The sequence below is a fragment of the Nestor notabilis genome, unplaced genomic scaffold, assembly GCF_000696875.1.
Source record: "Nestor notabilis isolate BGI_N333 unplaced genomic scaffold, ASM69687v1 scaffold15790, whole genome shotgun sequence".
Classification (NCBI taxonomy): Eukaryota; Metazoa; Chordata; class Aves; order Psittaciformes; family Psittacidae; genus Nestor; species Nestor notabilis.
Genome location: NW_009909887.1, coordinates 4,064 through 26,203, shown reverse-complemented (window position 1 = coordinate 26,203; position 22,140 = coordinate 4,064). Strand labels below are relative to the sequence as shown.

Sequence of the window (22,140 nt, the reverse complement as noted above, 5' to 3'; positions counted from 1 at the left end):
GGCTCGGGGCCATCAGCCGACCTTGGGTCTAAGGGGGATTGTATTTCATCCCATAGGTAGATAAGCATCCAACGGCGGAAAGATACCTTAGCCACCGTAGGCATTTCGGTTGTATTAGAAAGGCTGCTGCGAAATAGCGTTTGAATTTTAAATGTATTTAACGTAAGACTGGTGAAAGTTGGTATGTGTTGCTGCAGGTGTAACCTGACAGCAGCACATGAGAGGCCTGAGAGCACAGATAAGCTATAAACCACCCTGGCAAGTTCCTACCTCTTGAGTCGGAAAGACGCAGTGTGGCGAGGGATCGGGTGCTACCAGCACAGACTGGGCCTGCGCTGACAGCGGGCTGAGCAGGAGCAGGATCAACCTTTACCGGGGCGCTTCAATCTGCTATTTACTTTCCATAATCCACAAAGATGCAGTGTGCCTAATGAAAAGCATCCACCGATTTTTATCCACATGCTCATTGCTTTGTGACTGTCTCCACCTCTTCAAGCTTTTAGGTTCTGGGAAAGAAAACGCATTATGTGCTACGGGCTTAGGAAAACCATATGCTGAGCTCAGTAAGCCGCAAGACGCCGGCCTTGAGTATGGTGCCCCTGATGGAGCAGTTACCTATCGCCCATCTAAATAGACTCAGCTGCTTAGCAACAAATAGGATCTAACGGTTGGGCACAATGCAGGAGGTTTATGACAGTCCATTACAGTGAACTCAGAAGACCTGCAGCATGATGTAGTTTTTTAGTTAAGTTTATCGCCTCCATTCCTCCCCTCCCCCTCTTCTACTTTTACCCGTTTAATATCGTTAAGTTGGCAATTTTAGTCTATTCCTTTAAGGAGTGCCTGGATTTAAAACAACCATTCCTGCATTATTTTAGCTATAAAAATAAAGCTGTTGATGAGTCTCTACAATTCTAAGTATTACTGTATCACATCACTTGGTTGATGAGAGCTAGAGAGATTACCCTCTTTCCATTTGTAGGTGGCTAATGAATGAAAAATGGTCCCATAGTTCCACTCACTCCCCTCAAACCAAAGGTGTAAGAATTAGGATATAAGATAGTCTCTGCAAGAAGACGTTGGTTTCTGCACCAGCACTTTGACATGTGCACTTAAAGTGGACTTTCTCAAAGACTATTTTCCCTCCTAATAACATGAAAGTAGTTAAATGTTGTCCTGGGTTCAGCTACAGCAGTCATTTTTTCTCCTTCTTAGTAGCTGGTGCAGTGCTGTGTTTTTGACTTTCAGTCTGGGAACAACGCTGATAACACCAATGTTTTTAGTTGTTGCTAAGTAATGTTTACTCTGACCAAGGACTTTCTCAGTCTCATGCTCTGCCAGGGAGGAGGGGAAGCCGGGAGGAAGCAGAGGCAGGACACCTGACCCAAACTGGCCAAAGGGGGATTCCATACCACAGCACGTCATGCCCAGTATATAAACTGATGGGAGTTACACGGAAGGCCCAGATCGCTGCTCGGGTCGGGCTGGGTATCGGTCAGCGGGTAGTGAGCGGTTGTGGCCTCTCCCCTTGTTATTCCTCTTATCATTATTATTGGTAGCAGTAGTGGTTTGGATTATACCTTAGTTACTGGAGAGCTGTTATCTCAACCCGTGGGAGTTACATTCCTCCGATCCTCCTCCCCATCCCTCCGGGAGCGGGGGGAGGAAGGAAGAGTGGAGGAGTGAGCGAGTGGCTGCGTGGTTCCAAGTTGCCAGCTGGGCTTGAACCACGACACATGTTGTCATATTTCTCAAGGAATAGCTTCATGATATATGATGTATGCATAATAACTAACGAAGATTTAATTACTTTGATGCAAGAGGCAGCAGAGGACAGGGAAAGATTTCTAATAAACTGAATTCTTCAACATCAGAATGTATACTTTTGAGAACAGGTTATAGACATGAGATGACAGCCAAGTATGATGACATTTCTGCTCTTAAGCATATACAATTTTTTGTTAACCAGTAGAGCCGTTGCAGCGTAAAGGGACTTGGGGAGAGGGGGCTGAAGAAGAAAAATAAACACGCTTGGGCAACTTGTGTTTACATTTGGTATTTGATTAGCCAAAACAAGGATTTGGTTTTCGTTTCTTATAAAGATCAGTTGTAATTTCTTATTACCCCTGCAGGTGCTATGCTACAGAAACCGATTCTGAGAAAACAAACAGTTTCTAAAACTCAGAAATGTCACTGATTACTAGCAGCTGACAATTCAGTCAGGCTGGTCACAAGTGCTGGAATTCTCTCTCTCATTCTGAAGCAACTTTTAAGTAAGTGTCAATTTAACTATCCACTCACACACAGGCCCTCAGTCACGTATGCATGCTGTGCTAACAGTTCAGTCAGCAGAGGCAAGGAAGCCTCCTCTGCTGGGTGCAGCTAGAGGAAATCTCGTGCTCCTGCATGAAGGGGATGGACGCTCTGGAGTATCTCCCGGAAAAGTCAGCATAAAAGATGCATGTTCTCTTCATAGGAACATCAAGGGGCTTGAGGATGATGGTCCTGGCCACCACTGCTACTTAACCCCATGAAACCCAGACATACCAGTGAGCATTCAGAGATCACATACCGCATGTGTAGTTGCACTACAGGTATGCAGAGACCTGGCAAAAGGGGGATGCCCATGTCGTGACAGAGACAAGTACAAAATACTCAAAAAGATCGGTGAGTAACTTGCTATGGTTGTGAGATAATGCAACATAATGTTAAGTTTACTAAGTAGGCATGTAATAAATGAATTTGCTTAAGCAGAGTAGTGTGGTGGTCTATGTATTTAATTGGAGGATCCAAAAGAACCGATAGTCAGAAGGACATTTATAATACAAAAAAGACATTATATATACATATACACACATGGAATATATCTATATATATTTATATAGATATATAGAAATAAGTAAACTTGAATAGTGCCTTTATCAAGAGCATCTTAAGGCATTCAAACATTTTACTATGACACTGACCCAATTTATCATCTTTTTGCTTTGGCTGAATTGAAGCAAACAGATTTTAAGGTCTGATCTGAAACACCAAAGACACCTGAAACCAAAGCCTAATAGATTCTTGGGTGGCAGCAGCAGCATCTAAGAACCCACCCACTGCACTGCCTGTAAGCTGAATAATATTAAAAGGAGTCTAAATAAATCATTTTCACTCACAGCTTTGCAACAGCAGAAGATACATCAGTCTCAAAGAGACTTTCTAGCGATATATCCTATAGATTCTATTACAAATCAAGGATAGAAAAGACACAGCAAGAGGGCCTGCCCTAGGATAGAATGCCACTGAGTATCAAGTAGTATTTACAGTACAGTTACAAGATTATAGAACATTTTATAAATACAATTAATATGTATACAAGGGCACATAAAAGAGAAATTTGCTCTCATGCTATACAAAGTGAAAGTAACCTGAACTAAAACTTACTGCAGAATTCCACAGCTGCTGGTTAAGAGCCTCTCTGCTCACCTGCCTGTACAAACCAATCCCCATCATAGGTCACCAGTGAAACACCCATGTTTTAAGCAGCAGCTTTGAAGAATCTCAACAGACTCCGAATCTACGTATGAAACGAGAAGTTTCAAAACATGGGTCAGGCACAGCATGTTGGACAGTTGTGACAACATTTATGTAGAACTAATTTTCTCAGAGAACTTGGACTGTAATACACTACATTTCTGCAAGAAAATACACAATATTGCAGCATATAGGTGGCAAAATTCAAACAAGGTATACTACAACTTCTAACACAAGGTAACAGAAAATGCCAGAAGCACCTACCAAATTCTACAGGTGAGAGCTCTCCCTGTATTTCTTTAAAAATGGCAGAATATTTAATATTTCAGTACTTGCACATGTCCTCAAAAAAAGCAAACAGTTTTGCTGTTACAGAACTGCAGTGATGCCTTTACAGGACCCTTTTTTTTCCCCAACACATTGGCTAAAGACCAGTTATAGTGTAAAACAGGATGTACCATAATACAATGCAGGCAGAGGAGAAATATGCTCAGATAAAAGGCAATTTTAACAGCCAATTTAATGAAGAATTGACATTCTTTTCTCTGCACACTTCACAAATGGTAAAGCAGGCTTGATTAAATTACCTTTAACCAGTAATATATTATACTTTACTCCAAGACAAATAGACCAGTTTTACTGGGATACTTAGTATGAAGGAGGATAATCTTTAAAGTTTATTTACATGGAAAACAATCTTTTTTACATAATATATAAAATGGAGTAGTTACACACTGCAGCCATTTTATGATATTTAGGCTAAGTGAAATGAATCTTAAAAGCTATTCTATTTCAACAACTGTGGAACAGGCAAACAGAACATGAATTTTATTAAGATACAAACCCATTTTCATTACAGAAAGCAACTAACTACCTGCTTGAGAAAAGAAAACCATCTTCTAACCATGATAAGGACTTCACAGTAGAGGGATGAACTTCCACAAATGTTTTCTCCTGTGACTGAGTCAGTTAAAAAGACACTTCCCCGCTGCCAAACTGCCTTTTCTGCAGTTTACTCCTTCCTCAGTTATAATCTTTTGGACCACACTGGAAACTGGATCACTCAGATGAATACACTTACAAGACACCTCCAAACACTGAACACCAAGCAGTTTTTTCACTGATCCAGTATTTCGCACAGAACTACAGACAGTTGCACTGGCACAAAGAGACATGCACAAAAAGGGAACAAACAGCCTGAAGCGCACCAGAATTTCCTGAACCAGCTTGGTGAGAAAAGTAAACTAGTAACTGGTGTTTACTGCAAGAACAGCTATGAACACCAATTTAATCATGTTTAGACAGTCACAATGCCAGGGCAATGGCACAAATAATTCAAGAAAGTAGTAATGCTTACAGGCACATTATTAGACTATCCACTGGAATTCAATTCCAACGAGGAGGCAACATTATAAAAGACATGGAGTTTACTAAAAATAGTGCATTTTCTTTACCACTGTGTTAGCTTCAGGAGAAAGGAGGGGAGAGAGAAAGAGAGGTAAACCCCTTAATTCTTCCTGCCTCTCACCTGTAGCTCCTGGTCTCATCCCAGGGAAGCTGATTAGAGGGTTGTCCCCCTCCCTGGTCCCAGCTACCTCAGCAGGCTCAGTACCCTCCCACCATGAGACCCAAGGGGATGTCTGGTCACCTGCCGAGGGAAATTATGAAAACAGTAACGCAGAAGGCAGCAGACACAGTGGTGCAGTTCCTAATTCTGTTATGACTTGGACTGTGAAAGATAGACCACTGAAATTGTAGTGATGGCTCAGATGGACTGGTGCATGACATTTCTCCTCACTGTCTGTGTAACTAGGAGGAAAACTATTAAAGCCAGTGAAACTGGTCTCCACAACAAGTCTCAAAAGCCATAATTTATCATCTTTCTCCATTAATATCTCAAACATGTAATAAAGAAATTATTCTAGAATTTATTTTTCAAACTAAAAATTTCAACTAAAGCAAAACTGTACACACTTTACAATTTGGTTGTAGTCAGGAAACCAAACTACATTTCAAAAAGTGTTTTTCCTAAAGTTTCTTTTCCTCTCATAACGATAGGAGAACTGAGGACAGGATACAATCAAGTTGCTCCTGAGTGAGCAGTCCTTCTGCTTTAGGAGTACCAGGCACATGCTACAGCATTACTAATGTAAAATTCAATTACTATTTAATAAAATACTAGTTCTAACTCTTTATCACTTTACAATCACACTATAGCAAAGACTGATACTTTCTTGTTCCAAAGCTGAGAACTATACCACTGCCACAGCAGCTGGAAACATTTCACCAGATAGATGGCTCAGTTTTTCCAACACTGTGAATTATCAGGCTAAATACAGTGAGAAGTGAGGTACAGCAGCCTTTTTTCTCTTCAGAAATGTATCAGAGAGCTCTATTAAGCATAAAGTAGGTTTTATATTTGGTCAATGCAAGGAAAAACTGTCATTAAAAATTCTGAAGCAGAGATTTGTTTTCTAACATTATTCAGCATACATACAAATAGATAACAGGCATCACCTTCAGGGGAAAAAAAGTCTTGATCACTATTTCCTATTTTGAGTACTTAGAGTACAGAGAACCAATAATAAAATTCAAGTGGTTTTTTTTTTCCACCCAACATCAAATCTCTCTCTTCTGAATTAGAGAATTAATAATGTTGGAATAAATTAATATTTGAGAAGGATTGCCCTGTATTCTGGGGAAACAAAATGTATAAGAGAAGACAATTTCCTTAGTGTTTTAAAAATAAAAAGCGTGCATGTATTTACTGTAGCAATCTTTTCTCAATTCTCTTAAGAGACTTCAAGAACTTCAGTAAGTTTATTTAGTTTTTAATCTTTACTCCTCTACTAAACATAAACCAGGTCACGATTCTGAACTCCTCTACCTGCCTGTTCGTCGTCATCATCATCATCTGACCGCTGTTCTGGGTTTTGGGAACTACCATACTCGTACTCAATGGGCTTTGGATTGTTGTATGGGTAGCCATTATCATCAAAAAACCTTCGGAAGGTGAACTCATAGAAAGCATGCTCAGGATGTTTTCCATTTTTGTACCATCCATTTAGTGTATCATTTCTGTTCCCTTCCTTATCATCATCACTCCACAATTTATCTGGATCCACTGGATCAAAGTTGGATGTGTCTGTAGGATGAGCAATTTTGGGAATGTAGAAAGCAGACTGCCGCCGTAGATCACTTGAAAAATCAATTGTTTTAAAAAATGGATGAGCTTTTATTTCATCTGCACCATTTTTGCCTAAACGATCTTCTGGCCCTCGGCAGAGTTTAATGATAAGGTCAGAGGCCTCTGGAGTCAATTTAGCTTGAGGTGGAATATGAAGCGCAGTTTGCCAGTTGATAACCTTTAAAGCAAAGAAGAGGTGTTACTCTATGTACGATTTCACAAGAAGGAAAAAACACAGTGCAAATTAAAACAACAAAACAAAAATACCTCGAACAGCTACAAAGCAATCATTCAATACATACTCACATTAGAGAGGGGAAAACGTGAAGCTACTCCTTCAGAAGCATAGTGAATATTTTGCCTGGAAATCTGGCAAAATCCAGGTAAATTTTATTCACATTCTAAATCTAGAGTCTACCATGGAATACCCCTACCATAAACCAACAAAGATACCATGAAATCCAGCACCTGGAACCTGCCTGCTATCAGGCACATAGCTTACAATCTTAAAGAGAAGGTGAGGCAAACGAATGATGATTTATTTGATGCACTGGAAAGATTAACAGATTTAAAGTTAGAATAACAAAAGCCAATCCTGCACTACATTTGAGCCAACTGCTATCTTGCAAGTTGAATGCACTTTTGCAAAAATGGCACGTGCAGAAGACTGCCCTGGTGGTTTCTCTGAAACAGCTGGGGCTCAGGAAGGAACAAACCAATGGCTCCGAGCTGCCCATAACCCTGAGCAGCCACAGTTATCTGCTGCTCCTCCACCTCTGCATGCTGAGCACCTGCAGACACATCACCAAAGGAAATCTGCAGGTAAGCAGGCATGGAAGCCAAGTGATGGGAAAGACACTCAGATGCTGGAAGAGCAGAAAAAAGTGGAAGTAACAACTGGAGCAGGTTCAAGGAAGTGAGAGGGAACGGCTGACATCTGAAATGTGATTTTTAGTTGGCATGTTTACTTAACACCAGATAAAAGATGCGAATGTGATCCTTGAAGTCCCTTTACAAATCAAGTGCACAACCACAGTAATGTGAAGTTTAAAATCTTGTTATTTTATAGCATGCTTGGATAGAGCAGTACTCTCAAAAATCACCTTTGATCCCGTTACAAATTAGAAAGATGATGTAAGTTTCAAGCCTACTATTTCAGACTGTTAATAGCAGGCTTTTAAAATACCTTCATTTGTGTTTCCAGTGGTGTTTGTGCCAGGAATGGAGGTTGCCCCACTAGCATTTCAAAGAGAATTACTCCAACACTCCACCAGTCACACAACTGTGTGTACCCTGAAATGAAGTCAGAACAAGGTAGTCAAAACCTTAGTATAATTTTAATCTTGTATTTCTGAGAATAAAAAGGGTTCACAACAGAATTCTATTCAATACTTAAGATTCCCATATTAACAACTATTTATTGTTTGTCGAAATATTATATACTTGGCAGAAGTGGTAGTGTCAGGAAGGTCAAGCAAGCTACCTAAAAATCAGTCACTTTGCAGTGAGATTACAGTGCAGAAATGCATTACCTGTTCGCAATAACACTTCTGGTGCAATATAATTGGGTGTGCCAACAAGGGAATGGGCAAGACAGCGCTGATGCTGACGTGCAGCCCTGCGTTCAAGTGGCTTCAGCCGATCTCCACACCTGCAGTTTGCTGGGTCACCCCATTCACTGCTGAAATCCATACTGTCTTGACGTGCATGATCACCTATAACCGAGTGAGAAAGATGCCAAAATTGAGGAAGATTAGTTCTTATCTAGTATGAAATTTTCTTGATCTGTTAACATTTCTTGTTTTAAGATAGAATCAGCTTCCATTTCAACAATCAATCGGAGAGTTGAAATGGTCATCAACAGCAAGATTTTGACTTTTTGCTTATGATATAAACTACCAACTTTTGAGTACAGTGTTTTTATTCAGTTATTTTTTTACATAACTATGAGAAAGTGTCAAGTTCAATCTTTCCTTAGTTTTTCCTTAATACAATCACATTGGGGGTAGAGGGTGTATACTGTTCTGTAAACAGAACCCCCCCTGACATTTAAAGCATCAAAAAATAACATCAGATTTTAAATCTTCAACTTCTCTCCAGAGACTGTGTAAGTCTGGCCTAAGATACAAGATATTTGATAAAAACAAGTCAAAAGTAATTTAAAAATTGTTTTGATGGTATGGTTTCATGTTTGGAAATTAAAAATAGCTTACTACAAAATTTGTATTTTAACACTCTTGGAACTGTGAGATTTTTTTTTGCTCTAACTTTCTTTCAGTTGATGTTTTAAGTAATCAAGTAGGATTTCTATAAGCCTACTTAAACCTTTCTCAGAAATCAATGGGTTACACTAAAAGTACATGAGATGCTCAGAACTTGGGGCAAGTTGGGTTTTTATTAAACTATCTTTAAGACAGTTTTAAATGTAACTGTAGTAATGTAAATGTAGTGTCAGGAGGAAGGACTGTTGTCTACGTAATTATCTTGCTACTGCTGGGATCTTCTCTTTCCAAATTTCAGAAGACACTAACGGGACAAATTTACAGCAACACAGCTCAATCCTTCTTCCTTAAGGAATCAATGCTCACACTTACAAACCCTCTCATACTAAACATTGCTTTCTACAATTTGAGTGGTGTGCAGGCATATTGTTAGATGAATTATTATTCTGAAATTAAACAGCACAGTCTTCTTTCTACTCATTTATTATTTAATTCCTTGCAAAGAATGACATGTCAACGAAATAACAAAGCAGCCTTTTATATTTCTCTTACCACTCTGGTAGTATTTTGAATCGTGGGTCCATCGAAAACCTGTACAGAGCCCAAAGTCAGTCAATTTAATATGACCATCGCGGTCTATCAAGATATTATCAGGTTTAATATCTCTGTGGATGAAGCCCATTTTATGAACACTTTCAACCGCACAGGTCAGTTCTGCTGTGTAGAACCGTGCCAGATTTTCTGGAAATACTCCCATTCTAATTAGAAGACTCATCATATCACCTCCTGGAATGTAGTCCATTACAAAGTACAAATTGTCCTTATCTTGGAATGAATAGTACAGGCGAACCACCCATTCATTATCAGCTTCTGCAAGGATATCCCGCTCAGCTTTCACATGAGCAACTTGATTTCTAAGCAAGACGTCTTTCTTCCTCAGTGTTTTGGTTGCATACAATGCATTAGTATCCACTTTTCTTGCTAAGCAAACTTCTCCAAATGCACCAACTCCCAGGGTTTTAATTTTTACAAACATCGACTTGTCCATTTTAGCTCTTCTTAGCCGAATATAATTAGACTCTTTCTGGCACAACATTTTCCTCATTTGATCTCGGGCTTCTGGTGACAATCCAACCTGTGCAGCAAACAGAATTAAATCTGAAGAGTGAACAGTACTCTTAATTCTTGGTGATCTTCTTATATTTACAAGGCTTAGGCAAAGCAAACCAAATACTTAAATACAGCATGGAAAATAATACTTAAAGGGGGTTTTGCTCTGGTTTAATTAATGTACACATTAATATTCTGTGAAAACACGTAGGAGTGATGAAAAAAAGGAAAAAAAAAAAAAAAAAAAGGATTGCTTTCAACACCAAAATGCATGAGGTGCCATGCACCAGAAGGTTCTTCAGAAAGGAGTATGTTCTTAAGGTGAGAAAGGGTAATTTACAAACTACTGATAAAACCTGCTGCAAATAATACTTATCTGAGTAACAGTGTGCATCAACTGCCTCCCCAGTTCTCTTTGCGGAGCTAAAGGAAGCCAAGCCAAGCCTAGAAGCAGTAAGTTGCTGAGAGCTACTTAAGGAGCTGCTGTGGGAAAGGCTTCCACTCTCCAGCTAGAGCAGAAGTCACTGAACTTCTGCTCAGTCAGGGGAATTTCAGTTGCAGGAGGGAGCATCCGACTCCCTACCTCTCACACATCCCTGCGTAGCTACATCAACCAGATCTAGCTGGCACCATTTCCTACTGCCTGCCCAACACCAAGCATGTGTCTCTACCACAAGCCTAGACCTGATCTTTCCTTTTATCACATAACCCACCTCTTTCTACCTGGACTTCAGTCACACTCTCTCCACTCTGCATACCAACTAGTTGAGCAGAGCAGTTTCTTTGAAGCGTGTCACTCCTCCCCATGGTATCAGTTCTTGGCTCCTATCTGTGCGTATACCCCTATCTTGAATGAACATCCCTGGTGTTCTGTCTGATAACCACGAACATTCTGACAGCTGAAACACTCACAGGCCACACATAACTCATCATCTACAGCATGGAAACCCTTATCTACATGAAACACACTGAGCATTCTCCTTATATTCCAGCCTGGCTTGTTCCTAGTGTATTTCTGCTGGTTTCAGTTCCTTTAAAGTGCCATTTAACTCCAGTGCCATTTTTCTTGACACATTTCAGGCCCTGGAATCCAATCCTTCTTTTTTGTTTTAATGTGAACAGAATCTTTCTTCAGTTTTTACATTCTTTTCTCTGTGATGCTACCCCCGCATAGTTTGATGTTCATTCCTTCTTTTGTTTTCTGTCAGCATTTCAAAATCTTACATGCTCCCTTTTTCTTATCATCTCAATTATTTTATCTGCCAACCTGGCTTGAAGTTACCATCCTACAGCAATGATTTCCAAGTTCAGCCTAAGTATATTCCCTTATTTTTTCCTGGACATTCTGATCATAAAACTGAACATGGCCAAAGTGAACCTCTGCAAACATCACAACTGTGAAGTTTTCAATTTCTTATTGTCACATCTTACTTATTCTTAATACCAAATCTTGCTACTTCCATCTCCTTAAAGCTTCAACTGTTTAAGATACTGTCTGCATAACAGTACTCAGGACTGTCACCAGGATTAGATAACCACTAGTCTTGGCCTGTAGAACCTCATGTTAATAGATGACTTCTACTTTGCCTTAGAACATAATTTGAAGCAAAATATAATAGATTTGACTGAGAAAAATGGCAAGATAGAAGATCAACTACATACCATTGTCTTAAAAATGCTTTTAGTAATACTGTATATCATGTATTAAAGAAAATGGTGTTAGAACACAGTAAATTTCTTACAGGCATCACAACAAAAATGGATCCAAAGGAGATGCAATTAGGAAAAATGCATACCAAATACTTGTCTACCCAAACAAACTTCACAAGGAATATCAATTCAGTAAGATTTAAATGGGGAAGGACGTTTCAAATTTCAGACAAAATTCCTTGTCAGCATCAGACAGGCAGTAGTTAGGATAGTTAGAACCAGGCATCTGCACTTTTTCTTATGCCATCCACTAAAACAAATGTCAATCACAAACTGATCACTCTCTGCATTGCTGATTTTTCCCTACAACTCCCCTCAGCTAGAGTATTTACCAAAAATTAACCAACTTTGTCAGCTCACAAATGCTCATGCACATACATGTCCCATTGGTTCTGGTCAATGCCAGACACGAGAGCTTCCTGAATTGCTCTATATCACACAATTTGCTCTTGTTCTGCTCCCTTCTCATCTTGCTGTATCTTAAATCATTACTTCTAGTTTGTCTTTGCAGCAAAGACATCTAGCATAATTCTTGGCCAAATTCACACATCTAAATGTGAATAAATATTCTTGAGAAAGCTCCACTCTATTCTTTAGGAAACCTGATAGCATAGAAAAATGTCATGTATGCTAGAAATATGGCATCCTGTGAGGGCCAGGTATTTCTGTAGTGGGATCCCACTGTTGTGGGATTCCTCTCCTATACTCTGGTCAAAAAGGAGGTCTGCTGCAGCATAATATCCCATTTTCCACCCTTCATCTTGTAATTAAACATCCCAGTTTTAAATCTAGTATAAATATAAAAAACTGCATTTTATGTAAGACAAGACATATACTAGAGTGCTTTAAATGCACAACAAAAATATCAAGGGAAGTTGTATCAATGCTTTCATACAAGTAATACTTATGCTTGAGATACTATGGAACACAACACAGTAAGAAGGAAAGTGAAGTTTGCAAATCAACATTAATTATAATCTTATATTTAAATATTCAAAAATAGTCAAAATAAATTCATGCTTAATTTTGATGCAGGATTGCATGCAAAGCCCTCTAAAAAGGGATCATGCTATTCTTAATACAGACTGTTGCTCCAGAATCTTACTTGTCTACACAGGGATGGAGGCTACAGAGTTCAGGAAAGCTTCCCACACCTTAACAGTTTAAATCAGCTGTTAGTGGAAGTGAAAAGGAAAGAGAGAAGACTAAGAATAAAGATCTAGAAAGAGTTCCAGGAAGAAATCTTGCTAACATTTACATATTGGTGATTAAGCAAACACTTAAAAAAATACAACTTACAGTAAGAATTTTCAAAGAGTAAGAAACCACAGATTTAAAAAACAGCATTTCAAGAAAGCGGCATAAGCCAAATGCATTCTTTTACAGAACAAATTAAAAGGTACTTCATATACGACAAATTCTCAACTATAATTGTTAAGAAATATACATAAGTAATACGTCTCAAATTTCCATTTCTGTGAAGCTTAACTGCACTGCTTGTCGCCATTTCCTCTTCTGAAATGACATGTATGTATCAGCTCCACTTTTTACCCTTTGGATTTGGTTTAGTAGAACACTGAAATCCCAGAAATACACCACTGACTTCATACTGGCACAAAGAAGTTGATTTTACATGTTTTTATTGATGTCTGGGTTTTATTATCCCATTCAATTATCCATCGTTTAAAGAGAGCCTTTAACAGTCTGGAGCTGGAGGCAAAAGGTACCATGTCTCTTTCATTCTAAAAATCTAACTTTTAAATATAGATTTATTTATCTTTTAATTTAAACTTAAAAAAAACCCTTGTCACTACTGGAAACAAGCTGCAGAACTTAAAGGTATCACTGTTTGGGTGACTATATAAATGCATTAACCAGCCTACCACTTGTCCCTGCTTTGTTTGTACCTGCAGGGTTTGTCTTTAAAATAAAAGAAAATTTAAAAACTTAAAATCATTAAAATATTGTGCATCATTCACTCAAACCCCAAGATTAACTAGAACCCATGACTAGGAGCCATGTAGTTAAATCTCTGTTCACGCAACAATGATTTTGCTTCTGCTGCCTTATCAGCCATAAGCCAGAGGAACTGCATTTAGGCACGCAAAGATTTTACTTAAATGAATTTCTAGGAAGACAATGAAGTAGGTAAACAAAGCAACTAAGAACTTGCAACATCTCAAACACAAAAACTAACAACAGATTTTTATAGCACGATATACCACAGTGTCCTATTTATCTGCACTACTTAAGCATCCTACAATTAAGATACACTCCTTAAAATTAATATGGGAACAGTTCTAGTCATAGGTTTAGAAAGAAGAAAGAGTTTACCCGCATCATTTCATTCTCTAGTTGTTTTTTCCGATGCAAACGCTGTTGATGCGACTTCAGTATATTCTCTACGTGCTGCTCCATGAAGAATTTAAAGGCCTGAGGGGAATAGCTTTGAATGCGAGACTCTCTTCTTTCTTCATCTTTCTTGTTTTTTCTAACAGGAACAGGTGACGTTGTAATTTGTTTCTTTTCTTTATCTGTTGAATCAACACAGTCATAATTCTTTTCATTTTCATCCTCCTTGGATAAAATAGGTGGCTCCTCCTTGTTGAGCTTGGGTCCTGCCTCATACAGATTGACAGAGGGATTCTGGTGTAACAAGTGTTTTGGGTAAGGCGGGGGGGGACCCTGGTAATTTGGAGCCTCTCCAACAGGGGCCATAACCGCCATGTTTGTAGATGGACTCTCAGAGAAGGGAATGGTCTGAACGGTTTGCACTGGCTGTGGCATCCAGGAAGGGTGACTGGGCGCTAGGGCAGTCTGTAGCTCAGGTTTTAACACACGCATACTTTTTACTGGTGGCTGAATGGGAGTTGGTGTTATAGCTGTTACTGTCGTAGCTGAAGGCTGGGAGCTGCTGGAGTGACTCTGCCTATTGCCGTGATGGTTGTTGAAAGAATTTGACCGTACAGGAACATTGGGTTGCCACGCTGGCATGTCATGCCCATTGCCAGGCGATGACTGTGGTTGCACAGGGGAAGGCTGTGACCAAGACGCAGGTATTCCAGCTACAGTTGTATTGTAAAGTTCCATGTTGTGACTATTTCTATTTGGCACCATCATTGCCTGAGGAAGATTCCCATTGGTGTATGCCGAAGGAGGAGCAGATCCCCCTGCCTGCATCTGTAGTGCTGTAGGACTTTGCCTGTTGGTTGGATTCATTGGGTATGGGGGTGGCTGGCGACTCACCGAGTTCCCAGACACCACATTCTGGTGAACTATGAACTCTGCCTGACAATTGCCGTTTTGCATTCCAGCTCTTCCTGAGGTAAAACTAAATTTGCTGTTGGCAGAACTCTGCATGATTATTGGTTGCCTGCCAATGGGGACAGTGCTCATGCCTCTCTGACCCTGCGTGGAAGAATTTATGGGTGGAGGATTCATAGGTGGAGGTGGGTAACCATCCTGCCATGCTCCTGGTGGGACTGGAGAAATACGGGAGATCACATACTCCATGTTCCCAGAGTAACGCTTTGTTTGAGAGTTTGGTTCCCAGGAAGGAGGTGGAGGAGTCGTTCCCCTTGGAGGGGGTGTCTGTCCTCGAGGAGGTGGAGGAGGAGGAGTGACGCTCCTTATCTGTGGCAGAGGCGGGGGGTTCACTCTTTGTCCATTGCCAGGATGAGCCTGAGCAAATGCTGCAATGCCAGACCCAGATAATGGCCTTCCCACATCAGGCTGAGAGCTGGGGCTTTCTGAGCGATAAACTACGCCATCTCCCAGGGAAGGCCCATGCCGCTGAGGAACCAAGGACTCCTTAGAACCCTTCCAGCTCTGCTTGCGGTTAACCGATTGCTGTACAGTCCCTCCTTTTACAAGAAGAAAACACAGCATTTATATTACTAGAAATAATTTCTATTTACTGCTTTGGATATTTTATTATTCAAAAGCATATTGTAATTAGCATTAATTACTACAGAAATAGGATGGGAATTCTCTGACATAGCATAATCCACTGTACTTCACAGGAAAAAATTATCTCTATCTAGCAGTACACAACAAGCTATGGTAATATGCTCAGTATACAGTGTAAGAGCAAAGAATGCAATAAAACTCTAGTATCAGAGTTTTCAGAAATTACTTTCCTGGAGATGCATTTTGCTTCAATTGCAGATGCACTCAATTTTTAGTTGAAAAAGATGGGAATATGCACAAATATTAGGCACACTATGTATGCCTACGTATCAGCACACTATGCATGCCTGTATTAGTAGGCACACTAATCATGCATACAAGCAACTCTCAGGAGATGCTTGGTACAAATGAAATAAGGCAGTAGCACGGAAAAAAATGTTTAGTCACATCGCTATTCCTTCTAGTTTAACACTTACAAACCATTTAAGTGTTTTTAAACTAAAATTTAACTGAATGTTGTACAATCAGAAAGCCTGCTTACACTCTTGTATGCATACAGTTCATCCAAACTGGGTTTATTCCTTGCATGTGAAATTTGATACTTTAAAAGTTATGGTTTTATGAGTAAAAGTGTTGCAGAGAGGCAAGAATTCAAACTGCATGAAAGCAAAACTTAACTCTACAATGTATTTACTTCATAAATGCTATTTTGCATCATATAAACAAAATAATACACAAGGAACTGATAGCACATGCAGGCTTACTGTGCTTTTGACATTATTATTGAGATACTTGTAAACACATACAGTAGTGTAACTGCTCAAAGTCACTGTGTCTTCAGTTCAAGAACATGTTAATAACAATCTTCACAAAGAAAAATGAATTTCATGGCTAAATGGTGGCATTTAGCAAGAAGCTTCATACAACCACCGACTAAACCTGCTTCACAGTCTAAATGAAAATAATGCTGTACTTGGCTACTCTTGATACCAATTCTTCCTCATACGTATATGGCCAATTGAAAATGTAACTTTACAGTGCTAGCAGCTCAGCACTCAACTTTTATTTGAATAAAGTTCAGTATTTCTGCTGCATTTGAAAGTTACTTAGGTGTATGCTACTAAAACCTGTTCAAAAAGAAAAGCATCAAGATGTGTTAAAAATGTGCTTGCATGTGTTAAGAGAGCAATAATAGCATATGGTAATGTTTTGACTCTGTTGCTGCTGTAGCTGTAGTCTGTCCCCTAACATCTATGAAAACATGAAGTCTGCCTTAAAAACCATACAAACAAAATCTAGAACCAAACAGAAAATTAAGCAGAGGGGGAGATTTTGAAACAGGACATGCTATAATACAAACACTGTAGGCATAAACACACATATACAGCCATAAAAATACACATACATAGTGCTGCTGCATGGCAGTGCTTGTGAAAAGAGAGACGAAAAGTAAGAATTCAGTGCTCACCCCTGACTTCTAAATGGCACCTGACACTGAGAACAAAACATAGGCATCACACCAGTGAGGGACAAAAATGACTGAAACAAGATCTGAATGCCATTCCTGATATGAAATACTTTCATACAGTACTAAACTCACTTAGTTATAAGAAGAATTGTTTAAGAAACTTACATCAAATGCATCTATCTTTAAGAATTATACTATATACTTGACATGCTATTTTTAAAGCAAAAGAATTGTATCTCGAATCTCCCCTGTTCCACTGTGAGCACACAAAGGAGGAATTTGATGTTTTATACATTTCACCTATAAGAATATGCTCAGTGAGTTACTATGGATACACCTACCTGGTGGTTTCATCCCTGCATTCACAGGCCTTGCTGCTGCTGCAACCATCTGCTCCCGACGAGGATCCTGGTAGCTCATTTTACTTATAAATTCGATGGCAGCTTCTATACTACGGTTGTTAGTTTGCCTAAGAGCTTGTATAACCATATCCTAAAGGCAAAATTATACGCAAAAGATAACTTACAAGAAAATGGCAAAAATACCAAAAATCATGGTTATTTGGTCAAATATTCTCCGGTAATTTTAACAAGTACATAACTGATTTCTCTCAATCAGTTTAAAAATACTTTTAAAATGTTTTCTCCACAACAGATCCTTCAAAGTACTAACATAGTCTGGATCTTCAGGGAAAAAGTTAACTTGTTGAAGTGCTGTGGTGTGATGTAAATCTTGTCACCTTGTTATTTGTACAGCTTGCTTATATCAGCATTTATCACCCATACACACTACCCAGGTACCAACTAGTCACATGATGACCAGAGGTCCCATCCAACCTAAGGTATTCTATGAAAGATACCCTAACGTGAAATTCAGAATGTTGGGTTTAGCTCAACTTCCTTCAACTCAGCATGACTTCTGTCAACAAATATCCGTTAGTTTCTCCCTAAGAATTCTTCCTGATGAAGACAGCCTTATTGGCAGAAATTCTGTTATTTTTGTGGTTGTGTGTTCTTAGAGCTCCAAACATGAGTTTTGATCTGATGGCCAGTCCCAGCTCTGTCAAGGGAAAATGTATTATGCACCAGTGGTTTTTCCACTGACTTGAATGAGATCAAGGTCAAGCGGTAAAATTCCAGAGATGGTTAGAAGACAGGCACTGCTCTCCCACTTACATTGAACAGGATTATTGCAACTGACTCAAGTCTGAAACAAATCCACAGCATGACTTCTTATAATTAAGCACACTGTCCTTAGTGATTTGTTATGGATGTACTTTTGTCATATGGAAGCAATCATTCCAGTTCACACTACGTTTGAACAGGTTACCTCCATATGACAGCATTCAACTCCTACTAAAATCAACAGGACATCAAAGTGGGCTCAGTCGGTACTGATTTCAAATTCAAACCCACATTTACACTTTCACCATGCCTATGTACATTTTTAACACTACAAAGCTACAAAATTACATACAGCCTTCAGAAACAAGTTCAATGAACAAAGCAGAAACTTAAAGAAGGATTTTAACATTAAAACAAACAAACAAAAAGTATTAAGGTTGTCACAATCTTTACAGACTTGCTGAAAAAGCAGGTGCAGCTTTTGATCTTATAGCTCCTTCACAACACAGTTACGACTACAACACTTCTACTATTTTAGACAAGACTGATCCATTGCAAAGTAGTATGGTTTCAGCACAAGTAGCTATTTGATCATTGTGCAATGAGAAGGTTCAGGTGTTCAGCGTATTTAATTTCCAATTTGAATATACTTTTATGGGATCCATCATTCATTTCTACCTATCGACTTGAATACTCTTCTTAATCAGTTTCAACCCCAAATTTACTGGGTTTTTTAAGCCAAGTAATTCTACAATATAGAAACCTAAATCTACAAGTTCATATCGCCACACCATAAAAAAACCAAAGAATCTCAAAGTACAGAGCCAGCACTATTTTAGGAGATTAAATTTAGTTCCCTCTCCACTAACCAGAGGACATGATTAAGAGCCAAAGGATCTCTCCTCTCCAGCTGAAGAACAAAAAACACGGTCACCTATGTGACATGAAGTATTCAATGTCTTTAGGAGTATCACCTTACACAGAACATATGAGGACTGAACCTGAATCCTACTAAGTGAGAAAGATTTCCTGTAAGCTATTTAGGATGGTTTTAAAAACAAAACAAAATAAAAAAACCCAAACCCAATGAACTGTAGTCTCTCATAGTTACTATACATATATATATATATTTAACTATCTATAGACACACTGTATGTATATACCCGATACTTATGGGTATCTATCTATCTGCTCTATTTAACACTGAATACTACCTACTACTTGAGGGGCGGAGGGAAAAAACGGAACATTTGTGACATTCAATATATTAAAAAAAAAGAAAGATACAAAATAAATTGATTATGTTTCAAAACTTTAAGTGGTGACCAAGTCACCACACAGTGACTCCACAATAATGGCAAAGAGACAAATCTGTATTTTTAATTTAAATCTTCTTTCAAGACCTGAATGAAACAGCATTAAAAGCAGAGATGAGGAAACACTGCTAATATAGATAGCTCAAAATCAGAGTAAATTAAACCAAAAAAATGGACTTGGTACCTAGCAGTTACACATGGCCTCCACTACAGACATAGTGGGGAGGTTACACTCTACAGAAAGCCAGTAATGCACCTGACATCACAAAATTAAGTTCTACATGTGATCTGCTAAATCACAAACATGCACAGTGGAAGTCAGAAACAGCCCAGCCCAGCTGCTCACAGCTGGCCAGCACACCCCAGTCCATAGAACAATCCCCACTCAAAATACATTCCCATCTCATCCCTACTTGCTGTCTCAAATACCCCCTACCAAGAAAAATGCTTTCCTACTTCAGCGCTAACTGTTCTCGGTGGTGTACAGGGGCCAGTGCCATATGGGCTATTGTGGCAACACAACTGCCTGTTAACACACGGCAGAAACGGCTTACACTGGCACTGTGCCTGAAACACGGTCCATGGAATCACAAGTGTCCTGGGGATTTTCAGTTGTATCCAAGAACAAAGCAAAAGGCTTCAAGATACAAAGGATCAAACAAAACCACCAAGATACCTTTCTAGTTTATTAGCCAGCCACATACCATTCTTTAGTTTGCAGAGCTGACTGAAGGTTCTATCTATAAAAAGGGATCTGAGAACTGATCTACTTCAGAAAAGAAAAGGAAAAAGAAAACAACCTCAGCACAAACCACAGAGCAGGAGCAAGTTACTCCAAAATAACTTATCATTAAAAAAAATCCTATTCTTACTAAAACACAGCCTGGACTGTGTATCTGAGAAAGTAAAAGGAACATGAAAAACCACTATCAGCACATGACACTGGGACATTTTTGAGGAAAAGCCAGTTGATAGTTTTGGAGGTCGCTCTTGATAGGAGGTGGATCCCTCTATAAATACCACAGCAACATCGGCAGCAGAACTTGTGAGCTGGTCCCTACTGCAAGCAGAGCACTCCTGTAAAGGCAATCCCTGCTGTGATACCGTGCCCTCTTCTTTTGGAAAGATGCGTGGCTTGCTAGCTTTTTTCTTTAACCTGCTTTTGTACTCAGGTTTTACAGAAGGCAAGAAAGCAGGTGTAATTTACTTTGACATGCAAGTCCCAGTAAAAACACAGGAGCTACAAGTGTATTCATTTTTTATTCCTGGAAATCATATTTCAGACTCCTTCTGCTTATTAAAATGAATGGGAATATTTTTAGCCAATAATTTAAATAAATAAATAAATTGAACAATTTAGTTCCCTGTTATTATAATGAAAATAACAGCAGAATAATTATTTATGTCCAAGATTTTCTTGACATTTTTGTCTGAGAACATACCACAGAGAAGACTCCTGACAACTAGTTTTGTCAGGTACCTTGTTATTTTATCTTTGTTGGACAAATTGCATAACAGAAGGATAGCCAAATTTCTTTCTCCACAAAGTCTGAGCTTCTATTAGTCACAGATGTAAAAAATCTCATTAAAATTGATTTCTGAAATATATGGTACTGCATCTCAATTCAGAATGGCCATGTTTTATCAACATATTTTAACTGAGCATAATCCAAAATCCCATTCAGTATCAGGGGCAAAATCCATTCTACAGAGTCCAGTTCTCTCTGCCTAAAAATATATAAATAAGACAACTGACTCCTAAGACATAAGAACAAACTGCACAAGATGCTTAAAAGAAAAAAAAGCCAAGCCTGTCTAAATCCTTCTATTCCTCTGCTTCATCCCCTACTATAGCCAGTTACATGCCCTAATTAGAAACCTACAAGGTTTTGAAGAAGCTATTCTGCTTATCATATGCTGTTCAAACATTCCATGATCAACACCCCCTCCAACCTTAACTAATGGTTTATACTTAGCAGCACACCAAATCTTGAAAATAAAACATTTCACCTCATCAAAGCCAGCAGCTTGTAAGTCTTGCAGCATTTGTCGATTAACCTCTGAAGTTCCTTTGATAGCTGAGGTTGTTTCATTTGCAAAAGGCAGAAGTGAGTTTCTGATCTCCTGTAAAACTTTATGGTATGTTACAAATTTGGGGGGATTTCTGCCTTGTCTCGGATCTTCAGATAACATTTTGCCCATGCTGTGATCAGCTTTAGCAGCATCTGAGGGTTTAGGTAAATTCCTGAGGCTCTCTCGTATTTCCTGTAGCATCTGCTGGCTGCTGCCAGTATAGTTACTGGCAGGAAAAGTCTTAGGCCTCATTTGTCTATAACCTTCTGGCTTCTCACTTCTCTTCATGAAAACATGTATATATGCAGCCTCCACCAAGGACTCGCACACACCAAAATTCAAGGAAGGCTGGCTGGTAGTTTCAGAACTGCAGAAAGCAGTGGCTCTTCACTGTGAAACCATGGTTCCTGTAGTGCTGAAGTTCGTCACAACCCAAAACTGCTATCCTGTTAACAAAACAAAACAATCCTGTTACACCTACAGCAGTGACAAAGTTCACAAT

At 39.1% G+C, this 22,140-nt stretch overlaps 1 protein-coding gene across 1 annotated transcript; it reads right to left on the bottom strand.

Annotated features, from left to right (window-relative positions):
- Nucleotides 1–6,350: 6,350 nt before the first annotated feature.
- Nucleotides 6,351–21,926, bottom strand: LATS1 (large tumor suppressor kinase 1). The gene is made up of 7 exons (XM_010023471.1): nucleotides 21,576–21,926; nucleotides 17,467–17,617; nucleotides 14,083–15,608; nucleotides 9,481–10,063; nucleotides 8,239–8,421; nucleotides 7,893–7,999; nucleotides 6,351–6,884 (listed from the first exon to the last, which is right to left on the bottom strand). The coding sequence occupies exons 1-7, from the start codon at nucleotides 21,924–21,926 to the stop codon at nucleotides 6,369–6,371; spliced, it is 3,417 nt and encodes a 1,138-aa protein (XP_010021773.1). The 3' UTR covers nucleotides 6,351–6,368.
- Between the last annotated feature and the right edge of the window lie 214 nt (nucleotides 21,927–22,140).

Coding starts and splice junctions, on each gene's coding strand:
- LATS1 (XM_010023471.1), bottom strand. CDS start 21,926: ATGAAGAGAAGTGAGAAGCCAGAAGGTTATAGACAAATGAGGCCTAAG. Junction 8,000..8,238: donor AGAAGTGTTATTGCGAACAG/GTAATGCATTTC, acceptor ACTTCATTTCAG/GGTACACACAGTTGTGTGAC. Junction 6,885..7,892: donor CACTGGAAACACAAATGAAG/GTATTTTAAAAG, acceptor TTTGCTTTAAAG/GTTATCAACTGGCAAACTGC.